The sequence below is a fragment of the Emys orbicularis genome, chromosome 20, assembly GCF_028017835.1.
Source record: "Emys orbicularis isolate rEmyOrb1 chromosome 20, rEmyOrb1.hap1, whole genome shotgun sequence".
NCBI lineage: Eukaryota > Metazoa > Chordata > Testudines > Emydidae > Emys > Emys orbicularis.
This window is the reverse complement of record NC_088702.1, coordinates 14628478-14653089: the sequence shown is the minus strand read 5'-3', so window position 1 is coordinate 14653089 and position 24612 is coordinate 14628478. Positions and strand designations below refer to the sequence as shown.

General features: G+C 49.2%; 2 protein-coding genes across 2 annotated transcripts in view; both read right to left on the bottom strand.

Moving 5' to 3' along the window:
* Window positions 1-13582, bottom strand: part of LOC135892559 (IgGFc-binding protein-like) — a 114925-nt gene extending 101343 nt beyond the window's left edge. Inside the window, exons 1-3 of the mRNA XM_065420361.1 lie at window positions 13564-13582; window positions 12448-12782; window positions 1953-2526 (exon numbers count right to left, since the gene is read on the bottom strand). Coding sequence (XP_065276433.1) covers window positions 1953-2526; window positions 12448-12782; window positions 13564-13582 — 928 coding nt within the window. The remainder of the gene's footprint in view (window positions 1-1952; window positions 2527-12447; window positions 12783-13563) is intronic.
* Window positions 13583-15153: 1571 nt separating this feature from the next.
* The window catches only part of FCGBP (Fc gamma binding protein), a 213687-nt gene continuing 204228 nt past the window's right edge, over window positions 15154-24612 (bottom strand). The window contains exons 22-26 of the mRNA XM_065420358.1: window positions 23584-24161; window positions 22526-23093; window positions 21256-21851; window positions 15937-16510; window positions 15154-15374 (exon numbers count right to left, since the gene is read on the bottom strand). Of these exons, the coding sequence (XP_065276430.1) occupies window positions 15154-15374; window positions 15937-16510; window positions 21256-21851; window positions 22526-23093; window positions 23584-24161 (2537 nt within the window). The remainder of the gene's footprint in view (window positions 15375-15936; window positions 16511-21255; window positions 21852-22525; window positions 23094-23583; window positions 24162-24612) is intronic.

Genomic DNA, 24612 nt, shown 5'->3' with positions numbered 1-24612 from the left:
GCACAGGTATATCAGTACAGCTCTGCCGCTCTAAGCTTGCTAGTGTAGACGTAACCTAAGAAACATCAGTATGAATGTTGCCTAGCTGTCTCAGCTGGATGGGTCATTAAAAAGGACTGGCCGAGAGGGACCCCATATCAGTGGAGAATCCAGAAGATAATGGCAAATGCAGTCACAAGGACATTGACACCAGTAATAAACGACTCCAAAGTGGATGGATTTCCTGGCCTCTCAGCAAGGACGAGGAGCAAAAATCCCCCAGGTCGAGAACAAAGGACTGGGAAACGTGATGTGGGGAAATAAGGGTTGGCCGCTGGTAGGAGTCGGGGCTCTCATCTGGAGTCTGACCAAAGCGCTCAGACTGAGACCTGGTCTACACTACAAAGTTAGACTGATGTAGGGCAGCTTTTGTCAACCTAATTCTGTAGGAGTCTACACTAAAATGTAGCTCCCACCTCTGTAACTCGTCCACTACACTGACTTAATAACTCCACCTCCGCGAAAGGCATAGCGCTTAGGTCGATGTAGTTAGGTTGATGTAGATGTAGGTGTAGATGTAGACAATGCACTGATTACATTGACAGTTGCTGCCTTTCAGAAGCCATCCCAAAATGCCCCACACTGACAGTTAAATTGGTGCAAGAACTCCTGGTGAGGACGTGCACCGCTGACACAAGGAGCAGAGTGTGGACATGTAAAATGATTCAATTACTGCTGTGGCTGTACATCATATAACTTAGGGCAAATCTACACTACAAAACTACACCTTAGCAATCATGGACAGACAAGTACTGTAGGTACAATAGAATCCAAGAGTTCTGATTTCCCAATCACTGCTCAATCCCAAATCACTTGATCATGGTCCCTCCCAAATAGGGTTTCTGGGTGTCCGTTTTTCGACCAGAACACCCGGTCGAAAAGGGACCTTGGTGGCTCTGGTCAACACCACTGACCGACCCGTTAAAATTCCGGTTGGTGGCGCAACGGGGTGGGCAGGCTCTCTACCCGATTCCATGTAGCTCCTGGGAAACAGCGACATGTCCCTCCAGCTCAGGGGCAGCCATGGGGGCTCCTTGCTCTGCCCCACCCCAAGTGCCAGCTCCACAGCTCCCATTGGCTGGGAACGGCCAATGGGAGCTGTGGGGGAGGTGCCTGGGGCCAGGAGCAGCATGCAGAGCCCCATGGCTGCCTCCGAGCAGGAAGGACATATCGCTGCTTCCCAGGAGCTGCCTGAGGTAAGCACCACCCAGAGCCTGCACCCCGCATCCCCTCCCACACCCCAACCCCCTGCCCCAGCCCTGAGCCCCCTCCCGCAACCCAACTTCCTGCCCCAGCTCTGAGCCCCCTCCTGCAACCCAACTCCCTGCCCCAGCCCTGAGCCCCCTCCTGCACCCAGACTCCCTCCCAGAGCCTGCACCCTGCACCCCATCCTGCACCCACACTCCCTGCTCCAGCCCAGAGCCCCCTCCTGCACTCTGAACCCCTCATTCCCAGCCCGGAACACCCTCCTGCACCCCAAACCCCTCATCCCAGGCCCCACCCCAGAGCCTGTACACCCAGCCGGAGCCCTCACCCTCACCCTCTCCCACACCCCAATCCCCTGCCCCAGCCCAGAGCCCCCTCCCGCACTCTAAAAACTTCATTTATGGCCCCACCACAGAACCCACACCCCCAGTCCAGAGCCCTTACCCTCTCCCCCTCCTGCACTCCAACCCCCGCCCCAGGCTAGTGAAAATAAGCGCATGAACAAGGGTTGGAGAGAGCGAGTGATGTTGGGAGGGGCCTTGGAGAAGGGACAGGGCAGGGGGCGGGACAAGGGTATTCGGTTTTCTGTGATTAGAAAGTTGGCAACCCTACTCCCAACACCAGGGCTAGAATTCAAGAGTGCTGAGCCCTAGGCTCCCCGGTCTAACCAGCAGACCGTAGACCTTGGCATACAAATCTGTACTCACGGCATCTGGCCAGCTGCCTCCATTCCCCAATCCTGACCCCCTCTAGCTGGCAGGCGTCCGCATAGGCTTTCAGGGCCTCACACAGGGCCTTCCTGTAGCCGTCGTTGTGGCACAGATCGTACACGCAGTTGTTCAAGTAGACTGTAGGATCCACCTTGCTGTGGCACTGGCTGAAGGGCCCATCTGAGACCTTGCCTATCAGGCCGCACGAGGCCTCCTCCTTGTACTTTCTGGCTATGCTGGCAGCACAGGGCCTGCAACCTCCAATGCAATCGTGCCAGCAAAAATGATCCTCATCTTCCACTGCCCAGCTTTTCCCCAGGGCAGCGACACTGGGAGCCTGGTCCCCATCCGGGGTCCGGAAGTCATCGGCGGGGTCCCCATTATAGTTGCCACACAGGCCGCACAGGCTCTCAGAGAAGTCATTAGGGACGGTAACCCTCAGGTGGTTGTTCCAGTCATAGTACACCCTGAAGTTGAAGTCGGTGCGGAGGACGAGGGAGGTGCCGCTCTGATAGAGCCGAAGGGCCCCGTTGTTCAGGGACATGGGTAAGTGGGCCCTGGTGTTATTCACCTTTATGGTGAGAAAGAAAGGGCAAAGGTCACAATCGAGTCCACAAGTCTTTCATTTACAAAGTGACCTCTTCCCTGATACAATTTTTCACTAGTATTTGCCTAGTCTTCAAAATCCAAACGTTTTCAGGAGATGGTTCCTTTTCAATGATGTTTTAATGGAAACCAAGCAGATTTCAAAGACGGACCTGGAGCCAGGACTCCGTTCCCCTTCCCAGAAAATTTAGTAATTTTTGGTTTTCATTCCATATTGGAATTAAGCTAATTTTCAAATAATTGAAATCCTCTCCAAAATAGAATTAACTTTCTCCAGCCAGCTCTATCTAGTATGATGCTATAATTTAATATTTGTTCAGATTTGGGTCCAGATTCATTAAAAATTATGAATTGGTTCCATTGCTATTTATTGGAATTTTTACAAACAATTCCAATATTGGACCCGTGATTTCAGTATAGCCCATTGTAGATGAAAGGGCTGGTGATAAGAATTGCTGGGAGCTGCTGTAAATGACAGGGACTGCATTGGTTAGAGCTGTTAGGGAGCGGCTCCACTGGGAGAGGGAGCTGCGTTGGTGAGAGCTGTTAGCAGCATCACTTGAGGGATGAGAGGTCTCAAGGAGCTGACTACAATGTTTTGGGGCTCCTGAGGTATCTCAGGTTGGAGATGGCTCTGTAGTACAAAGGCCCTGAGCTGCCTAAATGTGCCTCAGAGTTCCCCATATCTTAGAGCTCAGGCACTGTCCTCCTGGATCCAAGAGTGGGGATTCTCCTCAGGTGGGATCTCAGGGGAATCCTGTTACATTAGAAACTGCTGGGGAATTTCCGGAAGGATGGACTCAGTGGAGCTGGGATTTGCCCTGCTCCTGCATGACATGCTGTGGGAAATGTAATGACCAAATGCTCCGATCTACACTTTATCTGGTGTGTAGATCCCGTGTGCTTGTGACAGAGCTGACAGCTCCCCACACTGAGCCACCCAACCTGCTCCCCTCAGCACAGCACCCTCTAGCGCCAGATTGGGATCAGTGCGACTCTGATGGGACAGAACCCCCGACCGACCCCCCACACCACTCCCTGCCACACAGCACCCACTAGCACCATGATGGGCATTGGGGTTGTCATAAACAGATAGTTAAGGGTTAATGCCTCTTTTACCTGTAAAGGGTTAAGAAGTTCACCTAGCCTAGCTGACACCTGACCAGAGGAACCAATGGGAGGACAAGATGGTTCAAAGGGAAGGAGGGAAGTTCCCTTTGTCTGTGGAGTTTTCACTTTGGACCAGAGTGGGAAAGCTCCAGAATTCAGCCTCTTATTAAGTAGTGAGTATTAGTGAAGGAAATAAATAGGTTTATGTTTATTTCTTTGTAACCTATCTTGTGCAATTAGAGGAAGAATCAAATTGGGTATTTGGGTATTTTTTTTGTGTGTAACTAAGGGTTTGCCCAGGGGAGCATCCTCTGTGTTTGGAATCTGTTGTCTGTGAGAGTAGCTGGTATGCTAATCTCTCCCAGAGGGTTTTCTTTTACCTTTCTTTTCTTTAATTAAAAGCCTTTTTCTTAATACCTGATTGATTTTTCCTTGTTTTAAGATCCAAGGGGGTTGGATCTGGGTCCACCAGGAGTTGGTGGGAGAAAGGAAGGGGGATGGTTAATTTCTCCTTGTTTTAAAATCCAAGGGGTTGAATCTGTGTTCACCAGGGAATTGGTGAAGAGTCTCTCAAGGCTACCCAGGGAAGGGAATTAGTGCTTGGGAGTGGTGGCAGCCAGACCAGATCTAAGCTGTTAATTGAGCTTAGAGCTTCTCATGCAGGTCCCCACATCTATACCCTAAAGTTCAGAGTGAGGAAGGAACCTTGACATAGTGAGCAGAGGTGAGGGATTTTTTTCCCCTCCTTTGAGATGCTGGGGAAGCAGTGAAGGAGAGATACCCTGAAGGCAAACAGATAAGAGCTTCTAACAGAGAGCTTTTTGTTAGAAGGGAAGCTCCAGCTGTGAGCACTGGAGGGTCATAGTCACAAAAGCCTGTTTTACTTGTTGTTTTTTAAAGAGTCACATTACAGTAACCAAAGATTCATCTGAAGAAGTGAGGTTCTTACCCACAAAAGCTTATGCTCCCAATACTTCTGTTAGTCTTAAAGGTGCCACAGGACCCTCTGTTGCTTTTTACAGATTCAGACTAACACGGCTACCCCTCTGTTACTTGACAAAGATTCCAAGCTGTCCCCTCCCCCCGCAGATAGCTAAGGTAGACCAGGGGGAAAATGTCAGGCAAAGGAAAAAAAACTATGCAACAGGACCTAGAATTAGCCAAATTCCAGGCTGAGGAGAATGAAAAGGAACAAGACAGACAGATGGCCAGGGCTGAGGCTGCACACAAAAGAGCTATGGAGGAAAGGGAAAAAGAAGAAAAAGCCAAAGAGGATGCCCACAAAAGAGCTATGGAGGAAAAACAAAAAGAGATGGAGCTGAGGCAAAAAGAGATGGAGCTGAAAGAAAAAGAGATGGAGCAGAAACAAAAAGAGATGGAGGAGAGGGAAAAAGAGAGGAAGCATGAACTGGAATTGGTAAGGGCTAGGCAGGATATACCAGCCAACCCTAACAACCCCTCTCTAGGTACCGCTTCCCATCCCAGAAAACTCCCCACCTACAAGGCAGGCGATGATACTGAGGCCTTCTTAGAAAATTTTGAAAGGGCCTGCCTTGGGTACAGCATCACTACAGACCAGTACATGGTAGAGCTGAGGCCGCAGCTCAGTGGACCCTTAGCAGAGGTGGCGGCTGAAATGCCTAAGGAACACATGAACAGTTATGAACTTTTTAAAAACAAGGCCAGAATCAGAATGGGGCTAACACCCGAGCATGCCCATCGGCGGTTCAGAGCCCTAAGGTGGAAACCAGACGTGTCATTTACCCGACATGCCTACCACATTGACAAACATTGTGATGCCTGGGTATCAGGAGCAAATGTTAAATCTCTGGAAGATCTGTTTTTCCTAGTGAAAATGGAGCAGTTCTTAGAGGGTGTTCCTGAGGAAATAGAAAGGTACATCCTAGATGGGAAACCCAAAACTGTAACAGAGGTGGGGGAGATGGGAGCCAAATGGGTGGAGGTGACAGAAAAGAAAAAAACTAATAGCAGTTGGAGCGAATATCAGAAGGGGCAACCCAAAACAAAACCCTACCACCAGGGACAACCCAAGGCCCCCCCTACATCTCAAGGGAAACCCCAGATGCCTTCTCACCCCACCACATCAGTCTCCACCAACCACCCTCGACCCAGTGATGCCTTAGCAGGGCGATGTTTTAAATGTAATGAACTGGGACATATAAAGGCCCACTGCCCAAAAAATCCCAACCGATTACAGTTCATTACACCACAATCACACCAAAGATCCCCAGGCCCAGATGCCTCTCAAATACCCTCGGAGCGAAGGGAAACCTTGAGAGTGGGCGGAAAGAAGGTTATCGCGTGGAGGGTCACTGGGGCACAAGTGTCAACTATCCACCAATCCCTAGTGGACCCCTGTCATAACTATAAAGGGAAGGGTAACAGCTCTCCTGTGTACAGTACTAAAATCCCTCCTGGCCAGAGACTCCAAAATCCTTTTACCTGTAAAGGGTTAAGAAGCTCGGGTAACCTGGCTGACACCTGACCCAAAGGGCCAATAAGGGGACAAGATACTTTCAAATCTTGGGGGGGGGGAAGTTTTTTGTGTGTGCTCTTTGTTTGAAGGGGTGGTTCGCTCTTGGGACTGAGAGGGACCAGACATCAATCCAGGTTCTCCCCATCTTTCTAAACAAGTCTCTCTTATTTTAAAATTGTAAGTAAAAGCCAGGCAAGGCATCCTAGATTTACTTTGTTTTCTTAACTTGTAAATGTACCTTTTACTAGAGTGTTTATCTTTGTTTGCTATACTTTGAACCTAAGACAGAGGGGGGTCCTTTGAGCTCTTTAAGTTTAATCCCCTTTAAAGTTACTTTCCATACTGATTTTACAGAGATAATTTTTACCTTTTTCTTTAATTAAAAGCCTTCTTTTTAAGAACCTGATTGATTTCTCCTTGTTTTAAGATCCAAGGGGGTTTGGATCTGTATTCACCAGGAGTTGGTGAAAGGAAGGAGGGGGGAAGGGTCAATTTCTCCTTGTTTAAGATCCAAGGAGTTTGGATCTGTATTCACCAGGGAATTGGTGAAAGGTTTTCTAAAAGCTTCCCAGGGTAGGGAATGGTGGCAGCGGACCAGAACTAAGCTGGTAGTTAGCTTAGAAGTCCTCATGCCGGCCCCTACATTTGTACCCTAAAGTTCAAAGTGGGGATACAGCCTTGACAACCCCAAACTCATCAACCCAGAGGCTCCAGTGACAATTCAACCCTTCATGTCACACTCTTTAACCCTGCCTACAGCCAAGTTGCCTGTTCTGTACAAGGGCTGGTCAGGAATGTGGACTTTTGCAGTCTATGACAATTATCCCATTCCCATGCTACTGGGGGAAGACTTGGCCAACCATGCAAAGCTAGCCAAGAGGGTGGGAATGGTCACCCGCAGCCAGGCTAAGCAAGCTTTCACACCTATCCCTGTTCCTGAGCCGCCAACCAGGGCCCCGTCTGTGTTACCAGAGACCCAGACAGAGGTGGTGGAACCGGATCCCCTGCGAACGACGGCAACAGTCGTAGTGGATCCAATCCCAGAGACCCAGCCAAAGCCAGTCCCAGAACCGGAACTGGCAACGCAACCAGCATCAAAACCATTGCCAGCACTGAGTCCAGCGCTTGCAAACCCGTCTACAACTCCAACGCCAGAGGGCACCAGCGAGCCTGAACTGGCAGAAGCAGCAGATAACCCTACCCAAGAGGCTCAGCCAGAGCCTGAAATACCACATAGTGCACCAGCGGAGAGCGGTTCACAGTCAACGGAAACAACCCCAGCACCTGCATCGCTTCCAGAGGGACCAAGCCCAAATCCACAGTCCAAGGAGGAACTGATGTCTCCAGCATCAAGGGAACAGTTCCAGGCCAAACAGGAAGCCGATGACAGCCTCCAGAAAGCTTGGGCGGCGGCACGGAGCACCCCACCGACTCTCAGCTCTTCTAACCGATCCCGGTTTGTTGTAGAACAAGGACTTTTATACAAGGAGACTCTTTCTGGTGGGCACCAGGAAGACTGGCATCCTCAAAGACAGTTGGTAGTTCCCACTAAGTATCGGGTAAAGCTCTTGAGCTTAGCCCATGATCATCCCAGTGGCCATTCTGGGGTGAACAGAACCAAAGACCGGTTGGGGAAGTCCTTCCACTGGGAGGGAATGGACAAGGACGTTGCTAATTATGTCCGGTCTTGTGAGGTGTGCCAACGAGTGGGAAAGCCCCAAGACCAGGTTAAAGCCCCTCTCCAGCCACTACCCATAACTGAGGTCCCATTTCAGCGAGTAGCTGTGGATATTCTGGGTCCTTTCCCAAAGAAGACCCCCAGAGGAAAGCAGTACATACCGACTTTCATAGATTTTGCTACCCAATGGCTGGAAGCTGTAGCTCTAAGAAACACCAGGGCTAAAAGTGTGTGCCAGGCATTAGCAGACATTTTTGCCAGGGTAGGTTGGCCCACGACATCCTTACAGATTCGGGAACTAATTTCCTGGCAGGGACCATGAAAAGCCTGTGGGAAGCTCATGAGGTGAATCACTTGGTTGCCACCCCTTACCACCATCAAACCAATGGCCTCGTGAAGAGGTTTAATGGAACTTTGGGGGCCATGATACGTAAATTCGTAAATGAACACTCCAATGATTGGGACCTAGTGTTGCAGCAGTTGCTTTTTGCCTACAGGGCTGTACCACATCCCAGTTTAGGGTTTTCACCATTTGAACTTGTGTATGGCCGTGAGGTTAAGGGACCATTACAGTTGGTGAAGCAGCAATGGGAAGGGTTTACACCTTCTCCAGGAACTAACATTCTAGACTGTGTAAGCAACCTACAAAGCACCCTCCGACACTCTTTAGCCCTTGCTAAAGAAAACCTAAAGGATGCTCAGGAAGAGCAAAAGGCCTGGTATGATAAACATTCCAGAGAACGGTCCTTCAAAGTAGGAGACCAAGTCATGGTCTTAAAGGCGCTCCAGGCCCATAAAATGGAAGCGTCGTGGGAAGGACCATTCATGGTCCAGGAGCGCCTAGGAGCTGTTAACTATCTCATAGCATCCCCCACTTCCAACATAAAGCCTAAGGTATACCATGTTAATTCTCTTAAGCCCTTTTATTCCAGAGAATTAAAGGTTTTCCAGTTTACAGCCCAGGGAACAGATGACGCGGAGTGGCCTGAAGGTGTCTACTACGAAGGAAAAAGTGATGGTGGGGTGGAAGAGGTGAACCTCTCCGCGACCCTTGGACGTCTGCAGCGACAGCAGATCAAGGAGCTGTGCACTAGCTTTGCGCCCATGTTCTCAGCCACCCCAGGATGGACTGAACGGGCATACCACTCCATTGACACAGGTAATGCTCACCCAATTAGAACCCCACCCTACCGGGAGTCACCTCATGCCCAAACTGCTATAAAACGGGAGATCCAGGACATGCTACAGATGGGTATAATCCGCCCCTCTAACAGTGCATGGGCATCTCCAGTGGTTCTAGTTCCCAAACCAGATGGGGAAATACGCTTTTGCGTGGACTACCGTAAGCTAAATGCTGTAACTCGTCCTGACAACTATCCAATGCCACGCACAGATGAGCTATTGGAGAAATTGGGACATGCCCAATTCATCTCTACCTTAGACTTAACCAAGGGGTACTGGCAAGTACCACTAGATGAACCCGCCAAGGAAAGGTCAGCCTTCGTCACCCAGGCAGGGGTGTATGAATTCAATGTACACCCTTTCGAGCTGCGAAATGCAGCCGCCACCTTCCAAAAACTTGTAGATGGTCTCCTAGCAGGACTGGGAGAATCTGCAGTTGCCTACCTCGATGATGTGGCCATTTTTTCTGAGTCATGGGCAGAACACCTGGAGCACCTGGAAAAAGTCTTCGAGCGCATCAGGCAGGCAGGACTAACCGTTAAGGCTAAAAAGTGTCAAATAGGCCAAAACAGAGTGACTTATCTGGGGCACCAGGTGGGTCAAGGAACTATCAACCCCCTACAGGCCAAGGTAGATGCTATAAGAACATAAGCACATAAGAAAGGCCGTACTGGGTCAGACCAAAGGTCCGTCTAGCCCAGTATCTGTCTACCGACAGTGGCCAATGCCAGGTGCCCCAGAGGGAGTGAACCTAACAGGCAATGATCAAGTGATCTCTCTCCTGCCATCCATCTCCATCCTCTGACGAACAGAGGCTAGGGACACCATTCTTACCCATCCTGGCTAATAGCCATTTATGGACTTAGCCACCATGAATTTATCCAGTCCCCTTTTAAACATTGTTATAGTCCTAGCCTTCACAACCTCCTCAGGTAAGGAGTTCCACAAGTTGACTGTGCGCTGCATGAAGAAGAACTTCCTTTTATTTGTTTTAAACCTGCTGCCTATTAATTTCATTTGGTGACCCCTAGTTCTTGTATTATGGGAATAAGTAAATAACTTTTCCTTATCCACTTTCTCAACATCACTCATGATTTTATATACCTCTATCATGTCCCCCCTTAGTCTTCTCTTTTCCAAACTGAAGAGTCCTAGCCTCTTTAATCTTTCCTCATATGGGACCCTCTCTAAACCCTTAATCATTTTAGTTGCTCTTTTCTGAACCTTTTCTAGTGCTAGACTATCTTTTTTGAGGTGAGGAGACCACATCTGTACACAGTATTCGAGATGTGGGCGTACCATGGATTTATATAAGGGCAATAATATATTCTCAGTCTTATTCTCTATCCCCTTTTTAATGATTCCTAACATCCTGTTTGCTTTTTTGACCGCCTCTGCACACTGCGTGGACATCTTTAGAGAACTATCCATGATGACGCCAAGATCTTTTTCCTGACTCGTTGTAGCTAAATTAGCCCCCATCATGTTGTATGCTATCCAAAAGTGGCCTGTCCCAAAGTCAAAGAAACAGGTCCAATCCTTCTTAGGCTTGGCCGGATATTATGGGCGATTTGTACCACACTACAGCCAAATTGTCACCCCACTGACAGACCTGACCAGAAAAACACAGCCAAATGCAGTTCAGTGGACTGATGAGTGTCAGAAGGCCTTTAACCAGCTTAAGGCGACACTCATGTCTGACCCTGTGCTAAGGGCCCCAGACTTTGACAAACCATTCCTAGTGACCACAGATGCATCCGAGCGTGGTATAGGAGCAGTTTTAATGCAGGAAGAACCGGATCAAGAATTCCATCCTGTCGTGTTTCTCAGCAAGAAACTGTCTGAGAGGGAAAGCCACTGGTCAATCAGCGAAAGAGAATGCTATGCCATTGTGTACGCCCTGGAAAAGCTACGCCCATACGTTTGGGGACGGTGTTTCCAACTACAAACCGACCATGCTGCGCTAACGTGGCTTCATACCGCCAAGGGGAATAACAAAAAACTTCTTCGGTGGAGTTTAGCTCTTCAAGATTTTGACTTTGAAATTCAACACATTTCAGGGGCTTCTAACAAAGTGGCTGATGCACTCTCCCGTGAAAGTTTCCCAGAATCAACTGGTTAAAATCGTCCTTGAAATGTGAAAAATCTTGTAGTTTTTACCTAAGTAGTAGTATATGTAAGGGTGCATGTGTTTTATTCATCTGTTTATTCTAAAGTTTAGAAAGAAATCACAGCCAGTGCGGTCCAACACTGTCTGAGATTTGGGGGGCGTGTCATAAACAGATAGTTAAGGGTTAATGCCTCTTTTACCTGTAAAGGGTTAAGAAGTTCACCTAGCCTAGCTGACACCTGACCAGAGGAACCAATGGGAGGACAAGATGGTTCACAGGGAAGGAGGGAAGTTCCCTTTGTCTGTGGAGTTTTCACTTTGGACCAGAGGGAAAAGCTCCAGAATTCAGCCTCTTATCAAGTAGTGAGTATTAGTGAAGGAAATAAATAGGTTTATGTTTATTTATTTGTAACCTGTCTTGTGCAATTAGAGGAATAAACAAATTGGGTTTTTGGGTATTTTTTTGTGTGTAACTAAGGGTTTGCCCAGGGGAGCATCCTCTGTGTTTGGAATCTGTTGTCTGTGAGAGTAGCTGGTATGCTAATCTCTCCCAGAGGGTTTTCTTTTACCTTTCTTTTCTTTAATTAAAAGCCTTTTTCTTAATACATGATTGATTTTTTCTTGTTTTAAGATCCAAGGGGGTTGGATCTGGGTCCACCAGGAGTTGGTGGGAGAAAGGAAGGGGGATGGTTAATTTCTCCTTGTTTTAAGATCCAAGGGGTTGGATCTGTGTTCACCAGGGAATTGGTGAAGAGTCTCTCAAGGCTACCCAAGGAAGAGAATTAGTGCTTGGGAGTGGTGGCAGCCAGACCAGATCTAAGCTGTTAATTGAGCGTAGGGCTTCTCATGCAGGACCCCACATCTATACCCTAAAGTTCAGAGTGGGGAAGGAACCTTGACAGGGGTCAGCACTAACTGCAAGGGGAGAGTGCTCTGTACTTGGTACCCAGACCGCTCCCTACCACAGAGCTCTCACCAGTGCTGGGTATTGGGCTTAATACTAACTCGGGAGAAAGGTCCTGCTACTGAGACACCTACACATCTAAATAGTACAGCGCCCCCATCAAAGTGCTGGTACGTGGGTGACAGCACAGACACAGTGGCAGAGCACCTACTAAATCAATTATAATACCCACTGCAACAACTTGGGGTATTTTTTTCAAGGTAGCCTATCTATGTACTGACCACGCCAGACATTGTCTAGCTTGCAATTCTACGCAGAGGTTGGGGGTGCAGTTTCCTGCCCTCTATTTAGCAAAGCCTACAGGGTGGGCATAGGAGCAGGGTGACGTGTGTGCCAAGCACTCACCCACACAAAGCCGACCTCAGCCCTGGCTGCTGTGACGGTGACTCCATCGACCTGGACAGTCACCGACCAAATGTAGAAGACCTGTGTGTTCCCACTGTTCTCGCTCTTGGCCGTGACATGGAAGGAGGGCAGGACGGAGTCATCCCTGCAGGTCTTGGCCACTGTGTAGTTGCAGGTGCCGTGGAAATCATACGCCCGTCCATCAAAGGTGTGGTAATGCAAGTAACCCCCAGCCCAGCACGTGGCCTGAGAGACTGGCACACACTCTGGCTGCCCATTTATCATCTTGCAAATAGTTCCTTCTCTGCAGCGAACCACACTGCAGGATGGAATAACTAGTGGGGAAAGACAATAGAAAGACAAGAGACAACAGACTAATTAGTTATATATGAGAGCAGAGAGGGGGCTGAGGGTGGTGTGAAAACCAGGATGAAATTTAGTGTCCTTGGAATCCTATTTCTTAATATAGCCTGTTTGTGAAATGGACCGAATGATCGTTTGATCTATCCCCATACATCCCCTCTATCTATCTATCTATCTATCTATCTATCTATCTATCTATCTATCTATCTATCTATCTATCTATCTATCTATCTACTCCCATTCACCCTTCACAAATCTCTCACAAGTCTCCTGCTGGGGAAATCCCTCCCTAGGTGAGACCTTTCCTGGAGTAAAGACAGCAAAGTGGTCTCCTGTGTCTCCCTCCCCACAATGCCTGGCAGAGGTGGTGCAACCCAGAGGGGCATGTTGTGGGCAGCATTGAGCAGGCAAAGGAGGGTGGCTGGGATGTGATGGGCTCTGACAGTGCCCAGCTGACTGATGGCCCCTATGAGGCTACAGCCAATAGGCTCCATTTAGAGCAGCCCCCAGGTTTTAATCAGCTGCCAACCCTACTCCGCTGTGCATGCCAGAAGCAGGACGCAGCAGACACTCTGACCCAATAAGGATTTTCATCTTTCAAATTGAAATTCTGTAATATTATGGCTCAGGGTTCATGGCTAAATAAAGGGAAAGAGAAAGTGAAAAGAGTTAGGAGACATAATCACAACTATTTTACTCACTGCTTGTTCAATAACCTCTCAGGGCATGTTGCAATCAGTGACTGTCCTTTACCTTGGCTGATGCAGCCCATGACGCCATCTCTGATCTGGCAGATTTCTCCTCTGGAGCAGCTGTGGGCTTCGCAGGTCACCCCTCGGGTGGGAACACATGTGCAGCTTTGCTGGCACTCATTCATCAGGACCGTCTCACTAGGCTAAGGGGACGTTTGAAAAGGGGGAAATATTGCAATGGAACTGGAAACAATTATTTATAATATTTCTGGCAGTGCTAAACCCAAAGCTGTGTGGTGAGGTGTGTGAATGTGCATATTGTGTCATAACATTATTTCTCTGTCTGATAGCAGTCTTTGATGGGGTAACAAGCCTTGTGGATAGAATCATAGAAGATTAGGGTTGGAAGGGACCTCAGGAGGTCATCTATTCCAACCCGCTGCTCAAAGCAGGACCAACACCGACTAAATCATCCCAGCCAGGGCTTTGTCAAGCCGGGCCTTAAAAACCTCTAAGGAAGGAGATTCCACCACCTCCCTAGGTAACCCATTCCAGTGCTTCACCACCCTTCTGGTGAAATAGTGACAGGTTTCAGAGTAGCAGCCGTGTTAGTCTGTATCCGCAAAAAGAACAGGAGTACTTGTGGCACCTTAGAGACTAACAAATTTATTTGAGCATAAGCTTTCGTGGGCTACAGCCCACTTCATCGGATGCATGCAGTGGAAAATACAGTAGGAAGATATATATATACACAGAAAACATAAAACAATGGGTGTTACCATACACACTATAAGGAGAGTGATCAGTTAAGGTGAGCTATTATCAGCAGTAATGAAAATGGCCCATTTCCAGCAATTGACAAGAAGAGTGGAGGGGCCATTACACAAAGTAAAACTATTTCCCCATACTTATTTCCCCCCCTTACAGATCCACACATCTTCTGTCAATTGCTGGAAATGGGCCATTTTCATTACCACTACAAACAGTTCTTTTTCTCTCCTGCTGATAATAGCTCACCTTAACTGATCACTCTCCTTATAGTGTGTATGGTAACACCCATTGTTTCATGTTCTCTGTGTATATATATATTTCTTCCTACTGTATTTTCCACTGCATGCATCCGATGAAGTGGGCTGTAGCCCACAAAAGCTTATACTCAAATAAATTTGTTAGTCTCTAAGGTGCCACAAGTACTCCTGTTCTTTTTCTGGTGAAATAGTGTTTCCTAATATCCAACCTACCCCTCCCCCACTGCAACTTGAGACCATTGCTTCTTGTTCTGTCAATAAGTCCTGCAATGAGTGCAAGGGACTGGACTAGATGACCTCTCGTGGTCCCTTCCACCCTATGATTCTATTATTCTAATGGGTTAAGTGCTGGTCTGAGGGCCAGGAACAACGCCTAGGTTCTATCCTGCCATCTCCTCCTGGCTCACTGTGTGGCCATGAGCAAGTCACTGCCCCTCACTGTGCCTCAGTTTCTCCATAACAAGCAAAGTGCGTTTAATCTTCTTGCCTTTTTTGGAACTTTGGGCATTGAGTACTAGCAGAGCTGGGATGCCAGGTTGGATGGGCCAGTGCTCTGATTCATTATAGCAAACCCTATCCCTGACTAGTGTAGGATTTAAGATGTGTATAAAGCAAAAATTAAATCAGACCCAGACCACTTGTGGTGATACCTTGTAGTATCTCCCCTGTTCGAAGCATCCACAGCTCTCCTGAGTCACACAGCCCTGGCCATCGAAGAAGAAGCCCTCGTCACATTGGCAGCCTTCGGCACAGGTCTCCGGGCAATCTATGATGTTTCCAGCGCAGGCGACAGTGCAGAGGTCAGCACAGACCTCATAGTGGCTGTTGGCAGGGCAGGTCACAGCTTAAATGGAGAGAGGAATAATTATTGGTTGGACAGATCTCATACCATGGGCTAGAGGGAGAGAGACATAAAGGATAGGAGAACAGCACAGGAAGGAAGGAGGAGGAGGTTGTGAAGGCTAGGACTATAACAATGTTTAAAAGGGGACTGGATAAATTCATGGTGGCTAAGTCCATAAATGGCTATTAGCCAGGATGGGTAAGAATGGTGTCCCTAGCCTCTGTTCGTCAGAGGATGGAGATGGATGGCAGGAGAGAGATCACTTGATCATTGCCTGTTAGGTTCACTCCCTCTGGGGCACCTGGCATTGGCCACTGTCGGTAGACAGATACTGGGCTAGATGGACCTTTGGTCTGACCCGGTACGGCCTTTCTTATGTTCTTATGTTCTTATGTTTAAGGAAAGGACAAGGACACTGAGGTTGTTGATTCACACTGAAAGAGTCTATGAAGAATCCCAGAAGTCTGGAATTTTGTTCCCATAAATGCTGTCTCCCTCTCCCCTTTTGTCCCGCACCCAGCGCACCTTGGCTACCTGAGCTCCATCAGTATCACGGACTTACGGCAGAAGGAAGCGCTCCTCCAGGGCGGGATGGTGACCTTGGCCTCTTGGCAGGCTGTCACGTAGCTGTGCATGCTCTGGCACAGGACCTGGGACTCCCTGTTGCTCAGGCACAGATCATACAGGCAGTTGTTGAAATACACACTGGGGCTGACCGTGCCGTGGCAGGCAGTGAAGGGGCTGTCAGGGGCTGTGAGCAACCCGCAGTAGTGGTGCTGTTTGAAGACGTCCTTCTTCCTCTCCTCACAAACTGGACAGCTGTTCCCAGCACATCTGTCTACACATGATGCTCCTGGGACCTGGACTTCCCAAGCAGAGCCAAATGCTGCCACATCAGAGGCTGTCCTGCCATTGGGGAGCAGGAGCTTGCTGTCCTGCCGTCCACTGTAGTTCCCACACAGGCCACAGGTGTGGCCCTGGTATCGCTGTGGAACGGTGACTCTGGCCTGGTAAACCAGGTCGTAACTCACAATGAGGCCAAAGTCAGTTTGCACCAGGATGTTAGTACCATGCTGATATGCTTGGAGCCGCCTGTTGACCGTGATCACCGGGAGGTTGTGGAACACCCCATCCACCTGTCCGAGACAGAGCATTCCACTGTGAGAAGGCGGAGTGGACACTGGGCAGGGGTGGGGACAACACGTTTTCAGATTCTGCTCTCGCTCACACCATGGACTAAACCCAGAATGACCCATGACTCCAGATTTCACTTTGGAATGACTTATCCTCATCTTCCAAGCTCGTGACATTGTTACCTGGCCTATATCTCTTCTCTCATCTCCCTATCCACCCACCTGCCTCCCTCCCGATCCTCTCTCTTTTCCATCCCTATCTCCTCCACCCATGTTTAGCCCACACCTCCTTATCATGACAACCCCTGCACTCAAAATAATTTCCCACTTCTTTTCCATCACCCCCTCTCTCCTAAACCCCACTTTTCTCATGAATCCTTCTCCATTCACCATTTCCCTCCCTCTCCTGTCTGGACCAATTTCCAATATGTCACGTTCTATTTGTTCCAAGGTAAACTACAGGCTTCTCAGGGGAATTGATCATGGGACAGATTCTTCAACAGAGAGGCCAATGGAGTTCCCAAGGGGAGGAATTTCATCCCATGTGTGCAAAATATAAGGTATGTAGAGAGGTTTCCCAGGTAATTAATATTAATAAATATGGGATATGAATCAAGAAGAGAGGCAGAGAAGATGCATCTGAGCTGCAGGATGCTCAGCTTGCCCAACAGAAGCTCTCACATAGCAACACCCATGAGTGATGCTTTCTACCGTCTCCAGTTTACTGCTGGGGGAATTCTGTGCCACTCGCAATGCAGAATTTGTGCAGAAATTAATGTTGTGCGCACAGAATTTCCTTCCTCCCCCCGAAATGGGCTGCAGACCTGCTGGCCGCCTCTAGGGGCCACTGGACCCAGCAGAGCCCAGCTCACAAATAGAAGACCAGGAGGAGTGGGAGGGAGCTGGAGGCTTCCCAGTTCTCAGCATGCTCTTAAGGAAGGAGGTGTGCAGGAAACTCCATACAAGTCCAGAACCCAGCATCAGGCTGTTTCTCCCTCTGGATCCCTGGGCTCTGAGGGGTAGGAGGTGCGGGTGTCTGGCTTGGGGGGAGCCCCACAGTGGGGCTCTGGGGGAAGAGGTGTGGGTATCTGGGCTAGGGGGGGCCCTGTGGTTGGGCTCTGGGGGAGAGGAGGGGGCGGAGAAACAGGATCCTGGATTGTCGTAGGGTTTTTTTTAACTCTGTACTCCTGGTGGAATTTTTGTGTGTGTCTGTATTGTTATGGACATACTTGCTGACAGGTATTTTTAAATAAATTACCAAAATAATTGAAATTGGTATGATTATATCGTGTTGTTTTTACAAATAAATATGCAGAATTTTGCAGGATTATAAAATATTGTGTTCAGAATTTTTAATTTTTTGGCGCAGAATTCGCCTGGAGTACCAGTTGGCTGTGAGATTCCATCCCATCCTGGCAGAGGATAACCTGGCTTCAGTTATTTACGCCTCTATCGCCTCTTGGCTGGATTGCAACAAGTGATATACCTGTGGAAAGAGCCTTCAGCTCTTACTCCAGCTGGTGCAGAATGCTGGAGTTTATCTCCTCAGAAGCACTGTCCACTGTGAACACATCACACCTCTCATCCGCTCCCTACATTGGCCCCCCACAGAACATCAAATCCCATTCAAGGTCTCAGTCCTTATCTTCAATATACTCAACTCCCTTCCAACAAGGGGAGATACTACGTAATTAATTGGATCAATTTCCAAGATGAAGACCCTTGTTCCAAAACTCCACAAGGCTTGAGCATAACCTTTGCCAACATCACCATAGCCTGCCTGTGATGGGGTGCTCTCGCCACACCAGCCCCAAAAGGGCAAAGGAAGCTGAGTAAGTGTGATAGGCCACACGTGAGGGTATTAGGCTGGAGGAGCAACCCCTGATTGGAGGATGAAGTTCAGCTGAGTGGGTGTGACCTGGGCTAATATAAAGCCAAGAAGCTGGCAACAGAAAGGGTGGCAGTGAGAAAGTCTGCAGCCACCGTCTGTGTATTAGAGAAGGAAGGAGGGAACCCAAGGAAGGAGTTAGACCCCAGGAGCCTGGCCCTGAGGGAAGACCATACCCAGAAGAGAGAAGGATGGAGAAGAAAGCTTGTGGGAGGCAGAGGAGGAAGCAGCCCAGGGAGACAGCAGCAAGGCTGGGGACTGATTAGACTATGGCTGCATGTTGTAGAGTCCCTGGGCCAGAACCCAGAGTAGTGGGCAGACCCAGGTTCTCCTACCAGCCACTCACAGAGTGGCATTGCCTGGACAGCGGGTCCAGGGAGACCCTATACCCTGGAAGGAGAAACCACATACTGAACTGGACAGAGGATGAGTCACACAGAGTGGCATTGCCTGGACAGCGGGTCCAGGGAGACCCTATACCCTGGAAGGAGAAACCACATACTGAACTGGACAGAGGATGAGTCACAAAGAGGAAGCTACAGCTCCTGGAGCAAGTGAGGGGCCCCAGAGTGAGAGAGAGAGGACAATGGGGGGAAGAGACCGCAAGGGGAGGCATTAGACCTGTAAGAGAGCTAATCCCCAGAACTGTCAGAAGGAGGCGCTATCTGCAGTGAGTAGAGCACCCCGTGACACTGCCACAATGGCCACTTCCCCAGCAATCATGACATCCGTGACAAGGTTAATGCCATCAATAGAAACTCTCAGCGGCCATAAAGGTTATCAAATTTATTCTGGGTGACAGAGTCATTTATGTTGATGGTTAGCACTTTCAGGATCCAGTTGGCCTTTATCTTATACAACTAGTCATTTCCTCTGAGATGCCTTTAATTCAAGGAGATGTGGGTATTTGGTACAAGCCAGGGTGGTCAAGTCCCTACCATCATCTAAAATCATACTCAAGTGTTGCTGATCCTTGAAGTAGAGGGTATATTAATGATTGATAAAAGCTTCAGGATGAAGTCTGTGATCAACAGCTTTGCTCCTCTGGCACAACTGGACTTTCACTTTCTACAAATGGGAAATGACTGCCTAGGAAGGAGTACTGTGGAAAGGGATCTGGGGGCTATGGTGGATCCCAAGCTAAATATGAGTCAACAGTGTAACTCTGCTGCAAAAAAGGTGAACATCATTCTGGGGTGTGTTAGCAGGAGTGTTGTAAGCAAGACATGAGAAGTAATTATTACGCTCTATTCCATGCTGATAAGGCCTCAAGTGGCATATTGTGTCCAGTTCTGGGGGGCCACATTTCAAGAAAGATGTGAATAACTGGAAAAAGCCCAGAGGAGAGCGACAACAATGAATATAGGTCTAGAAAACATGACCTAGGAGGAAAGATTGAAAAAATTGGGTTTGTTTTGTCTGGAGAAAAGAAGATTGAGAGGGGACATGATAACAGTTCTCAAGTACATAAAAGGCTATTACAAGGAGGAGGGTGAAAATTGTTCTCTTTAATCTCTGAGGACAGGACAAGAAGCAATGGGCTTAAATTGCAGCAAGGGAGGTTTAGGTTGGACATTAAGAAAAACTTCCTAACTCTCAGGGTGGTTAAGCACTGGAATAAATTGCCTAGGGAGGTAATGAAATCTCCAACACTGGAGGTTTTTAAGAACAGGTTAGACAAACACTTGTCAGGAATGGTCTAGTTATTACATAGTCCAGCCTGAGTGCAGGGGACTGGACCAGATGACCTATTGAGGTCTCTTCCAGTCCAACACTTCTATGATTAAGAATAAGGCTTATCTATGCAGGAAACAGAGCTTTCTTGGAGGCCAGCCGAAGCTTGTAGAATAAACACCCACAGGAATTAAGGACCGTCTCAAAGCCCACAACCTCCTGCTCAAAGTGCAAGGCACAAAGTGCATTTCTATGACCTTTTGTGATGGGGTGCACTCATCCCGCACTGGATGGGGAAGGGTTAACTCCTCATTGTGGGCTAAAGAAACCATGCCCCCACGTCCCTACTAGGCATGCTCCAAGTGCAGCACTAGTATAAAAGGAAGCAGCTCAGTCTGGGCTGATCGCTGAGGAGGAAGGACACACCTCTCAGGCTCCAGTCTGGGAGCAGCTGGAGCCCCTGACCGTGGAAGCCAGAGGTGCCAAGACCCAGACAGATGCCTGGATACCAACAAAAGCCCAAGAGGGATCGGAGTCACTGGGAACTGCATGCGCCGAGAAGCCCAGAAACCCAGACGACGCCCTGACTACTGCTCCAAGAGACACTGAAGGAAGTGGCCCGGGGGGACTAGCTGTAGTCCTGTGGGAAGTCAGCATGTTTCAGTTGGAGCCCCACTGACTCAGTGGCGGAACACTGTGCCACTGTTAGGGCCCTGGGCCGGGACCTGGCAGAGCAGGGTGAGCCTGAGTCCTCCTACCCTGGTACTCCCCCCCAGATGGTTGCCCATTGGCTCTGGCTGCTAGGCCTCACTGCCCCACGGGTAAGAGCAACCCCATTGGCTCTGGCCACAAGGCCTTACCGTCCTATGGCTAAGGACAACTCTACTGACTCTGGCCACAAGGCCTTATTGCCCTGCAAGTGAGGGCACCTCTCTGACTCTGGCCATTGGGTGGCACAGCCCTGAGAGGCATGGCAGCCCTATTGACTCTGGCCATTCAGAGAGAGGGCATCCGTATCAACCCTTACCATCAGGTCTTCTAGCCCTGAAGACAAGGGCAGCCAAATTCACTCTGACCACTAGGCCATACTGTCCCGGAGGCAAAGACAATTATGTCAACACTAGCCATTATCCCCATGAGGCCTTATCCCCATGAGGTAGAGGGCAGGATCTGGAGAAGGCCTTACCATGATGAGCCCCTGTTTGTTCTGCAGCAGGGTGAGAGTGATCCCATACACCTGAATGGACACCAGCTTGGCCACGGACATGTTCCTGGTGCCCCAATCTTCTTTCTCTACGCTGATAGTGAATGGTATAAGGTCACTGGCATCGGTGCAGGTCTTGGCCAGGATGTAGGTGCAGGTGCCTTGGAAGTCAAAGGGGACCCCGTCGAAAGAGAGGTAGTGGGGATGGCCAGAGGCAGAACAGGTCGCAGATCCAAATGGGTGACATTTCTGGACACCGTCCACCAACCTGCATTGCTCACCAGCACCGCAGGAGAAAGCCTTACACACGACCTCCCCACCGGCCTGACACATGCACTGCTCCTCGCATGAACCGCTCGGGTGGAAGGTCTCCCCAGGCTGGTAGTAAAGTCCTCTGTGGAGGCATCCGCACTGGGAAATGGGGACGCAGAGGTCACCACTGAGAACAAAGCCCTCATCACACATGCAGCCTTCCTTACACTGGGTCGTGCATTGCACCGGGGCATAGAGGTTGCTGCATGTCAGATCGCAGCTGCTGCTGCATAATTCATAGTGACTGTTCAGGGGACAGGACAGATCTGTAATTAGAACAAAGAGTTAGCTCGCATAGCAATGTGCACAATGAACCATCACCAGAAGATGCAATTTCGTTCCAGCTCCTAATATTCTATTTCCTTGGTTTAGTTAAATAATTGAAGGCAACATCTGCAGTCCATCCCCAGGTCTGAAGGACTGGCTGCCTCAGAGAGAACAGATGATGGGATACAGATAATCTCTCTACAAGGCCTAAGGTTCCAGTTTGGGTCTTGGATTACTGGTTTCACTGCCAGCTTTTTGTTTTGAATCCAGGTCAGTAGTGATTAAAATTCATTCCCAACTGATGGCTTGTGTGAGATGAGTTGGTGGGTTCCCAGCCCAGTTCCTAATGGAAAAATGTCACAATTTGAAGCCACCCAGTCCAGGCTCTGATTATGTCCCAGTCTCAGCAGGGAAGCCCAGGACTAGACAGGCCACGAAGTACACTACATCGCTAGACAGTATTTCTCTGACCCAAGGTACACCACACTGATGGTGTATATAGTGGGGACAGCTCCAAGGGCCACTACCTGTGTTGTACCCATCCTTTGGAGAGAGGACATCTTTAAAAAATGTTCTGCAGAACAGGATAAGCTAGTGTTTAGATCAACATTTACCAGCCAACAAGAATTAACGATCCCCATGGGGCAATCAGAAGTAAACACGGAAGACTCACAGCAGAATTGCGTAGTCCTCCAGGGACGCACCATAGCTCCAGCTTCCTGACATGCCTCGGCATAGCCAGCAACAGCCTGGCAGACGTTACTCTCCCGCCCACTGAGGAAGCAATAGCCGTACACGCAGTCTAGGAAGTATCCATTGGGGTCCACTTTGCTGTGACATTCTCTGAAAGGGCCATTCTTGTATAGAATGAGCCCACACTGCACTCTGCTACCTCGTTGTTCTTTTTCAATAGCTTCTAGAGTTGCGCAAGGTGGTATCATTACTGAAGAGCATCCTGGGAGGTCTCCCACCTTCCAGCTCTGGCCAAAGCTGATGGGGTTTGGTGCCAGCGTGCCATCCCTCATAAGCATGTCATCCTTCCTGTCCATGTTAAAATTGCCACACAGACCACACACGGCTCCCGCATAGGCAACTGGCAGAGTCACCGTGCTGCGTCCTGACCACCTGGCATAGGTAACGGTGAGACCAAAGTCTGTCTGGATCACTGTGGCCCAGCCCTTTCTATACACAGTGATTTTCTTATCGAGGTTGAAGGGAAGATTAATCAGGAAACTGTTCACCTATAAAAGCAAGACACATGGGATATGAAACATCACTCGCCTGTGGTGGAACCTCTCGCCCCAGCACAGAGCTCCGGCCCATGGTTATAATAATAATCTACCTCTTGAAATCTTTGTGCAATCTGGCCTGCTCTCTCCTCAATGGCCTGCCTGAATCCCTGCTCTCCAGACTAGGAAGGATCCTCCAACCAGACTTTCATTTCTTCTGGCATTGACTATTGCAGTTCCCTCCTCTGTGTGCTACCTGAGCCCCAGCTCCCAAGGTTCCCACATATGTTGGATGCTATTGACACTTTCTCACACAGACGAAGTGTAATCACATCACCCCAACCCTTAAGCTTCTCCACTGGCTGTCCATTCACATCAGAATCCAGTTAATATTTGACCTGTTTTTTAAGATCCTTCTATGCTTTTTCTGCAACCGACTTCTAATCACAAAGGCAACTTTCCAGAAATGTTTTAGAAACTAGATGTGATTTCTGAAACTCACCATGATTTTGCCAGGGAATTGATTACTGATCCTGATGTCAGTCTCATAAACCTTGATCTGTACAGGAGCAGTGCTATTCTCCTGGAAATAGACTTCAAAGTCCACCAGTCCCTCTGCCTTCTTGCACAGGGCAGTTAGCTGGTAGTAGCAGGTGCCTTGGAAGTTGTATCTCTGTCCATCAAAGGTGGAATAGTGCAGATTCCTTGTCACAGAGCAGGTGGCATAGCTAGAGGGGTAACAGCCCCTTATGCCATTCACTAGCCCACACCTCTCTGAACGTTTGCATTTAGCAGCCATGCATTCGACTTGTCTAGTGGCTGCGTTGCACATGCACCGTGTCCCACATGCCTCGTCGACCCAGAAGCTCTCGTTGGGGGCAAAGGGGCGCCCCTCGAATAGGCACCCACAGCTGCCCTTGGGGACGCATTTGCCCTGGCTCAGCACAAAACCATCCGTGCACTGGCAGCTTTCCACACAGGGGTCTTGGCAGCTGCTTGGGGCTGACTGGTCCACACACGTGGCTGGGCAGGCTGTTCCACAGAGCTGGTACTGGCTGTTCTCCAGGGGGCACTCCATGGCTGGGGAGTGAAGGACCCACAGATTTAGCAGCAAACCCTCTCCATGAAAAAGCAGTATTTAAAATATAGAGACTGGGATGTATCTAATGGGGCACAGAGAGCTCTCCAATCCCACTCACCTCAAGATAGGGTGACCAGACGTCCTGATAAAATCGGGACTGTCCCGATATTGAGCAGTTTATCCCGCGTCCCGACCGAAGTACGGTCGGGACGCCATTTGTCCCGATATTTTGTTTTGGGCGCGGCGGCCCTTTTTTTTTTCGCTTATGCAGCGGTGACAGGCAGGGGGGAGCGCCTTTTCAATTGTTATACTCACCCGGCACGTCCGGGTCTTCGGCGGCACTTCGGCGGTGGGTCCATCAGTCACTGACGGTCTTCGGTGGCATTTTGGCGACGGGTACTTCTTTCTTTGGCGGCAAGATTTATTACCCGCCGCCAAAGTGCCGCCGAA